At 40.6% G+C, this 9,511-nt stretch overlaps 1 protein-coding gene across 3 annotated transcripts in view; it reads right to left on the bottom strand.

Annotated features, from left to right (window-relative positions):
* Positions 1-371: 371 nt before the first annotated feature.
* The window catches only part of LOC148016669 (alanine aminotransferase 2-like), a 190,956-nt gene continuing 181,816 nt past the window's right edge, over positions 372-9,511 (bottom strand). The window contains exons 13-15 of one of the 3 annotated variants that reach the window (XM_087664104.1): positions 2,815-2,889; positions 1,415-1,618; positions 372-1,288 (exon numbers count right to left, since the gene is read on the bottom strand). In XM_087664104.1, the coding sequence (XP_087520230.1) occupies positions 1,172-1,288; positions 1,415-1,618; positions 2,815-2,889 (396 nt within the window). In that variant the 3' untranslated portion in view covers positions 372-1,171. The remainder of the gene's footprint in view (positions 1,289-1,414; positions 1,619-2,814; positions 2,890-9,511) is intronic. The other 2 variants (XM_087664105.1, XM_087664103.1) reach the window with 2 other exon arrangements.

Below are 9,511 nucleotides of genomic sequence, written 5' to 3'. Positions count from 1 at the left end.
AACTTTTTCCCAAATATACAAAAATGTTTTAGCATGCACACATACATTAAATAGACGTAAGAACACCTTGCTTTCATACACATTTGATTGCACACATCTACATATATGAATACTGCCATGTTATAGTTATAATGGCATGCAAACATACATACATGTACATCATATATAGATACCTTGCATTCATGTATGAATACGTACATGGATATGCATGAATAGATAGATAAGGTGCATGTGAAAGATATTCAAAAAGAACTTTACTATTTAGGATTTTCGGACACATACCTACCACTCATGCATGCATGCACAATACATGCACAAACATGTAACTCGAGAGTAAATCTCTATTGGCTCAGGCAGACTAATAAATATGGCCTAGTTGAGTCAATTTTAAAGGGCTTGAAGACATATACCTTTGTTTCACTTTACTTAAAAGTAACATTGGCTAGGCCTAGGACTTATGTGTATTCAATATGGTTAGGGTGTGGATATAAACTTGTCCAGCCACAGTATTTGAATGCCCCCAAAAGATGCATTACTTTGAAGTTCACGCAGGTCCAGATGGATTGTATATTGGCTGATGACTAGAACTGTCTGTCTCTTCCACAAACTACGTGCAGTCCATAAAAACTTGACAAATCAATCACAACAACAGCCATGTAGCATTTAGATCCATTTCTACTCTATCCTGATGTAGTATCTGTTGCTCAAAATGCCTAACTATGCTCCAAATGGGCAAAGGTGCTTATCTGTGACTTGCAGGTCCTGACCTCTTCTGCTCTTATCTTGGCAGGCCCTTGTGAATGCCTCACCTTGTTTCTGTTTGGAATCCAGAGTTCTATTTATGTAACTTGATCCTAATAGTAATATTATTGTACTAGCAATCAATTTGCCACTACTTTACACAATACATCATGCCACATTGAAACTGGTGTTTTGAAACACCATTGACTGGGGAAAACTCACATGCCACTTGCATGATGCTGAAGTATCTTTCACAGAAGATACAAAGTTTCTGCAGCCCTAACAGCTGCAGAGAAAATGACCCTGACTGTGTACAACTATGAGTAGCTTAGAATCTCTATTATTGAATTGTATTTTCAAATAGGCCATGTTTAGGGCCTGTCTTTGGCAGGTATAGCAAATACATGTTTGGAGGTTCAACTTGCATAAATTACCCTCCAAATTCTAGCAAAAATCTCTCATGAAATCTGGTAAGACGAGCAATAATGCCAGGCAATTTGTCCTCGGGAGGTAAAAATGTCATTCGGAAATGAAATGTTCCAGGGACCTGTCAAAGCAGACAATATCATTACAGTGAACCTTAGAACTAGCCAGTTAAAGAGCTGTCAGTTTGGAAAAGGAGGTGTCTGTCATTTCAGGCTTTCCTCCAAATCATGTCAGTGCATTTACTAACCTGGCCAAATGCTGAGCCTGGAACAACAACAATTCCTGTCGACTCTAGTAAGCGTGTACAATAGTATGTATCTGGTACTGTCCCTGCTGTATATGCTGCTTTGATGGCTTGTTTAGGTAGTCGTACTTGAGGAAACAGATACATTGAACCCTCTGCTCTGTTACATGTTACCCCCTTAAGCTTATTGAGAGCTTCTGCCAACATCTGCGATTCAAGAAAGTGTTGTATTTTCAAACACTTGCTAAGCATGAAGAGATTATAAATTAGGAAGCATTGTAATCTGTTTTACCTGTTCAATTGGAAGGGTTTTTTTTTTTTTTTTTGTGGGGGGGGGGGGGGGAATCTTTTTTCCCTTTTTTGTCTAGTGTTCTCAAGGATTGACGTATGTCTGTGAGCATTTTGTGGTTTCAGAAGTCATTCTCTCCAGATTCAAAGCCCCAAACTAAATAAGCTCGTGACTACATTTTGACTTGCTGACACATGAGAACTCAAATGTTGTCCTGTTCGTTTTTTTTCCCCAAAGGCATTGGGGGAGGGTTATAGGGTTCTCAAACACTGATTTGTGCATGTGAGTGTGTGACAGTTTCAGAAAAAGTTCTCTCCAAAATTGAAATCCCAAACTCAACGAGCTAGCTAAGTCATTTTGACTTTCCTTGCTGACACATGAGAGAACTTGAGTGCTGTCCTATCCATCTCCATGAAAGTTGTCATTGAAATACTGGAAACTTTAGAAAGTATTTAATATTGTGTGACTTAAGAAAACATGTACTCCAAAGAGTGAACCTTCAAGCAGCTGCAGCAGAATATCCTTATATGTGAATTTTCCCTAAATAAAACATAATCATTTCCACATGGGATTCACTAGCATGTACTCCAAGCATGGGGTACAGTCTAGATCATAGTTACTGAAACTCCACTTTTTTGCCATTTCAAGGTTTCTCTGCTTGGAGTACAGTCTAGATCATAGTTACTGAAACTCCACTGTTTTGCCATTTCAAGGTTTCCCTTTCCGCTTCTGTTCCTGTTTCTGTTTTAGCCTTTACACTTTTTTTTTTCAAAGCAAATTAAAAAAAATCTATTAATAAGACTCATTGGAACAATATCCCAGGCAAAATACAAGACACAAAGCAGCCCTGTAGAGGGCTTCCATATCATTCATCCTTTGTCATCCCTACAGTCAGCAGAAATTCCCCAAAACTCCAAATTTTTGGTGATTCTGTTTCAGTTTCCGTTTCCATTTCTCTTTCTATTTCCCTATTTCCCATAGCATGGTCTACATGCCAAACATGCAATCCTTTATTCATGCATTTAGAGCTACTTGCATTTCGACATTCCAAAGACGGGATTCTTTATTCATGCATATACATCTACTTGCATGTGGGATATTGAAGACAACCAACCTTTGCTCGTCTTGCTAGTGACGAGAGAATTGAATCCCGCTCAATGGTATAAAGCTCATATGATTGATCCCCCAGCTGTAATTTACCATAAAATATTTGAACCTCTCTCTCTCTCTCTCTCTCTCTTTGTGAGAAGAAATTTGAATTAATGAATTGAAATATTTATAGAGGGCCTTCTGACCAACCAAGCAGAATCAAAGGCATGTAGAAAACAACATATGGAACCAAAAGGCTACCAAAAACATTCTTGTTTTTTTTCGTGAAGAAGCTTAAATTAAATGAAAGTATTTACAACAGGCCTTCTGGCCAATCATTTAAAAACTATAAAAATCCCAGCAATTACAAATCAAGCCAAAAGACTACCAAAATCTAGCACACAAGCATCATGTAGGCGGCACAATAGAAGTAGAGCGAACAATATCTAGCAAAGGGATAGCCATGTTAGGGGGGACCAGATCTGCCAAAATGATGGAAAAGATCTGCCATAATAGTAGTCCAAAAACATGGGCCACATGGCCACGAATACTAGAGGCCAAATAAAAAATGAAGGCATAGTGCACCAAATGTGCTAGAGAGTTGTGCATCTAAGAAAATGGAAGAGGCAGGGATGATATGACTGCAGAGAGAACAAAGAAGGCATCTTACGCATGATCCAAGAATGGGCTGGTGTCCGCTAGCAAGTCACAAAGGTCCACACATGGGATTAGAAGGTAAGAGAAGAAGATGAATTGGTGTCTCATCACAAGTAGTGCAAAAGATAAATCAACCCCATGAGATATTGCGAGTACGTGGCACATCCCTAATGGGGAGATCCCCAATAAGAAACCTCCATGTAAAGAGTTTCCCTTGATAAGGAATCTCAAACTTTCACAATTGCAGCAATCTATCCCATCATGTTTTTAAAAAAAGATTCTCTCTCTCCTTTGTTCATAATGAGTTGCTATATTATATCATGCCACAAACAAAGTACAAAACAAAAGGACAAAAGTCAAAGCAAGGTCATTGAAGAGACCGCCCGATGCCAAGAAACTATTAGATATGCTTAATGCCTCACCCTTGTAAGGTGCCACCAATGATCCATGGTGCTCTAAGTTGTAAGGCTCCCATTATGAGGAGAAGCCATGTGTGAGCAAGGACATTGGGTGGGTCTTGACTTGTATGTTAGATGAGGTCTATGTGACCAAATGGCAAAAAGGTGACCTTTGTGGATCTAGTCTTCGGGTTAGATAGAGTAGTTATGCTAGTAACAACTTGAGGCACAATGCATTGAGTTGCAGTGTGTGGGAGTTATCAAGGCCCTTGTTGTGGGGTCTAGGGGCTGCGGAAGCGGCCCCTGGCCTCCCTGGGTCCGAGAGCAGTACCCCCATCCCGACAATAAAGGGAATATTCCTTTGCCAATTAGGGAAGGTTCATAATATGCTCAGACTTGCTGACTAGACTACTTTCTTGGGCTATAAAAGGAAGATTCCTCTAAAGCCATCGTTAGTCCCTCTTTCACCCAGTCAGAGTTCTTCCAGCTACCCTAAGCTCTTCGCCTATCATCTTTCTAGATCACTATCTAAGCTTCACATTGGAAGCACACGGATGGACAGTGCCATCTTTGTATCAGTTCGTTTGAAATTAAAGCAATCTCTATTCTTCTCATATTTGTTGTGTTCTCTACTCCTTGCTCAGCTTCTATTCACTGTGCCGTCTAATTGTTGTTGGGAATAAAGGCTCATCATGCCTTTTATAGTGTTTGGGTGTGAACGCACCCTTACACTCTTGTACTTTATATATTATCAAAACCTAAAAAGTGGTACACTCGTCACTGTACCCAGCATCCATTGTGTCGTGCTTATACTTCTCTCTCTACTGCTCTCTACTCTCTGTGCAATATCTGACGTTCTCACCCTCAGCTCACTCAGTCTAGATCCGTCACGCTCCAACAAACTAGTATTAGAGCTAGTGATGGGCGTCATGCCCTAGGATAGGTGAGCATCTGACACTGACACGTGGCATGCAACCCGTCGGGAGGCAACAGATTGTCAAGGCGAGCAAGATTGGTGTAATCGACAGGTGTCATAGGCGGGCTCAATAGATAGGGACACATGACGGGTAGCAAGCGGCAGGTTGCAAATGCCGCAGGAGCACATGACAAGTAGCAGGCAATAGGCTGCAACCCAGGTGGCACTTTCTATAGGCAATCAACAAGATGCAAGTACACTGACAGGAAACGGATAATTGGGTGACAAGTCGCAGGCCAAGCGTCAGATTTGACGGGTCCTGGTCAACGTCAAGACAGACCCATCATGTCTTCTTTTTCTTTTCAAAAATTTCTCCTTAAATTCTGCAATTATTTTACTCGGTGTTCACACGTACAAGCATAACGTGAAATTTTGCCCAAGAAAATTGGGGCTTTTCTTTGATTTGGGGACTTTAGTGTGGGACAAGACAATCCGACTCAAAAATTGCACATTTGGTGCACATTTGCCTGAGAAATTTTGGGGATTTTCACATTTTAGTGGAATTTCTTCAATTTCACTAAATTTTGTGTACTCTGATTCAAATAAATTTGGGGATTTTGCAAAATCCCTTCAATTTGTGCAACAAAAGTTTGGTACATGCACTTGGGTACACGTATTGACGCAATCTGGACAAAGTACCCTCTAAAAATTTAGGACATTTGACCAAAATTGTGAAATTTGTGCCCGGGAATGCCTTTGGAGCAGAAATTGTAGTGAGATTTTGGGGCTTTCACATGTAACTGGTGGCTCGGTCTCTATGTGTGTTAGTAATTGCTTGAGGAGTGCAGCAATAGACACCTTTTAATTTTGAAAATCTATTTGTAGATCTGAAATTTCTGCGATCTCGGGATTTTTTCATTGCTGGTCGGTTGGTACTATTGTGTATCATGGTTACTTGTGTCACATTTGGGCTTGCCTTTGGTGATTGGTTAGTCAATTTGGGACTGTGGCTGGAAACAGTGACAATAGTAATCTTTTGCACATTAAGAAGCTTGAGGGTGCATATAATTTTGCAATTTGGCAAAAACAATGCTACAATGTCTTGGTGCAGAAGAAACATGTAAAGCCCATCAAAACAAAGGGAATCAAACCGGCAGACATGGAACAAGATGAGTGGGATGACTTGGACGAGCTTGCTCGCTCTACCATTGAGCTCTCAGTGTCAGACAACTTGCTCTTTGACATTGAGAAGCTGAATTCAGCATATGGAATGCGGCAAAGGCTTGAAGAATTGTATGCTCGGAAAAGTGCAGCTAGCAAGGTTTATTGGCTGAAAAAATTAATGGACTTTCGCATGAAAGAAGGTACAGCCATGTCTGTACATTTGAATGAGTTTAACTTAATTTTCAGTCAGCTGATTGCTTTGGATTTCCATATTAATAAAGAGTTCAAGGCTACTTTCTTGCTATGTACTTTGCCTGAAAGTTGAGATACTTTCAGGACAGCTGAGTAATTTGAATGCTCAGCTGTTATACTCTGATGTGGAGAGTTCTTTGCCAATGGAAGAACTCAATAGGCAGAATAACTCACCAAACAAGTCTTCTAATGCATTGCACACAAGAGGCAGATTTCAGCTCAAGGATAGTTCTGAAAATAGAGCACACAGCAAGTCTCGTGGAAAAAATGTGGAGTACCATCATTGTGGCAAAAAAGGGCACTACAAACGGGACTCTTTTCAATTGAAGAAAGAGAAGGGGGAAAAAAAAAACACTGAAGAAAACAAGGCTGAAAAAAAAAGACAGCCAACCTGCAAAGAAGAGCAATGTGAAAATAGAAGAGGTTAATGTAGTCACTCATGATATTGACAGTGATAGGATGTACTTCTTGCTTCTTCTTTGAGTGCACATGCATTGATTGCAGATTTTGAGGATAATATGCACACTTGGATTCAAGTGCGTCCTTTCATGTCACACCACATCATGAGTGGTTCTCTGACTACAATGGTGGTGTACGTGGTGTTGTTCACTTGGGGAATAACTATGCATGTAAAATTGCAGGCATTGGCAATGTGAAACTGGAATTTTAGCATGGCTCCGTGTTTGTTTTGCATAACGTGAGACATATACCTCAGCTCAAGAAGAGCTTGATCTTGAATAGTGCGATCATTGTATTTATGGTAAACATGCTTAAATGTCACATAAAAAATCTATTTCTCTAAAGTATTCACCCTTAGAGTTGGTACATTCAGATGTATGTCAACTGTCAAGATTATCTCTAGGGGGAAAGAAGTATTTCATTACCTTTGTTGATGATGCCACATGCAAAGTATGGGTTTATTTAATTTGTCGCAAAGACAAGGCCTTGGATAAATTTAAAAAATTCTTGGCACTTCCTGAAAATCAGACTAGCAACACATTAAAGTGCATTCACTTTGACAATGGTGGGGAATATGTATCCAAAGCCTTTCAGGACTTTTGTGACAGCAAAGGGATTAAAAGGGAGCTTACTGCCCCTCAAAATCCGCCCCAAAATGGTGTTGTAGAGCGTATGAACAAGACCATTCAAGACAAGGTCCGTACAATGTTGTCACATGCTACTTTACCCCATGGATTTTGGGCAGAGGGTGTTATGACAGCCATACGCTTGATTAATCGATCACCAAATAGGCCTTTGGGGAGGGGGAGTTCCTCAAGAAGAGTGGTTGGGCAAGCCACCTTCATATGCTCACTTGAGTGTTTGGCTACGAGGCATTTGTGCACATTTGCAAGGAAGAACACAGTAAACTTGAGCCAAAGTCCTATAAATGTATTTTCCTAGGATATGGTGATAAAGGTGAGATGGAGTATCAATTATGGGATCCCAAGAAAAGAATAGTTCGCAGCGATGATGTTATCTTCCGAGAAGATCACATGCACAAATAGCCCGAAAGAATAGAGGAGATCAGAAGGATTGTATTCTTGGAGGATGTACAAATAAGACAGCAAAGAATGCCTGTTAGACAATAGCAAATACCTACTGTAAATGTCCCTGAAAATGCAGGGAATGATGCTGAAAATGATCAGCAGGATCTTGCCCATGATGTCGCACAAATTCAGCAAGAACATGTGCCTTTGGAACAACCTGAACCAATTGTACAACACACTGAACCTACAGAACAACAAGCAATTAATGCAGATTTGCAGGCTGGACAGCCAACAAATCTTGACCATTTGGTCCGTAGGTCGACCAGAGTGCAAAAGCAGCCAAATAGGTTCGTTCTTGATGTAAACTATGTGGCTGATTATGTCATGCTAATAGATTGTGGTAAGCCATCATGCTTCCAGGAAGCAATGGACAGACAGGATAGCAAGAAATGGCACAAAGCAATGCTATTAGAGATGGAATCCCTCATGAAGATGGCACTTGGGATTTGGTGCATTTGCCAAAAGGAGAAAAAGTGCTCCCTATAAATGGGTTTACAAAATGAAAGTCACTTTTGATTCTTTGCCAAAGTACAAGGCACACCTAGTTGCTAAAGGGTATAAGCAAGAACATTGAATTGATTTTGATGAAATCTTTTCTCCTGTAGTCAAAATGACTACTTTGCGAACCGCCTTGGGCTTAGTTGCATCTGAAGACATGAAACTCATATAGAGAGGAAAAAGAGCACATGGTATGTAAACTCAAAAAGAGTTTGTATGGGCTGAAGCAGGCACCACGAGAATGGTATCACAAATTTGATGCATTCATGCAATCTCAGGAATTTCATCATTCTCAAGTTGATCACTGCTTATACACCAAGAAGGCAGCAAATGGCAGCCTTATTCTCTTGGTTTTGTATGTGGATGACATGTTGATTGCAGGTAAGGATGTTCATGCCTTGGACTTCTTGAAGCAAAGTTTACACAATAGCTTTGATATGAAGGATCTTGGTGAGGCCAATCACATTCTTGGCATGCGTATACTCAGAGACAAATTGAAGGGTCTTCTTTATCTCTCACAGCAGGAGTATGCCACTAAAGTTTTGCAGCGTTTCAATATGGAGGGGGGAAAAGCCATTAGTGTACCATTGCCTCCATATGTGAAACTTAGTGCAGATGACAGTCCTACATCAAATGATGGAAAAGCTGAAATGGCCAAGATACCCTATGCTTCAGCTGATGGTAGCTTGATGTATGCTATGGTTGCTACACATCCTGACATTGCATTTGCGGTGAGAGTGGTAAGAAAATACATGGCATATCCTGGTAAAAAGCATTGGGAAGCAGTGAAGGGTATCATGAGATACCTTAAGGGCACAAAGGATTTGTGTATTTGTTTTGGTAAGTAGAAGTCATTTGTTGTTGGGTTCACAGATGCAGACTATGCTGGCCATCTTGACTGCAGGAAGTCTACTTCAGGATATGTGTTCATGTTCATAGGTGGAGCAGCCTCTTGGATATCTAGACTGCAAAAGTGTGTCGCATTGTCTACAACAGAGGCAAAATATGTGGCTGCCACTGAGGAATGCAAAGAGGCTTTATGGCTTTCACGTCTCGTGAGAAAGCTTCGTATTACAAAGGTTCCTATCCTCCACTGTGACAATCAGAGTGCTATCATGCTAGCACAGAATCTTATCTTTCACGCAAGACAAAGCACATACAAGTGAAGTATCACTTTATCAGGGATGTACTTGACAGCAAGGGCATTGAGCTTGTCAAGGTACATACAGATGATAACCCTGCAGATCTTCTCACGAAGGGTCTTCTAGCCAAGCGGTTTGCTCATTGCCG

This window comes from Lygodium microphyllum, chromosome 23 (genome assembly GCF_053477565.2).
Source record: "Lygodium microphyllum isolate KBCC chromosome 23, Lygodium_microphyllum_v1.1.10, whole genome shotgun sequence".
Lineage (NCBI taxonomy): Eukaryota > Viridiplantae > Streptophyta > Polypodiopsida > Schizaeales > Lygodiaceae > Lygodium > Lygodium microphyllum.
The sequence above is the reverse complement of the archived record's forward strand: the minus strand, read 5'-3'. Positions and strand labels throughout refer to the sequence as shown.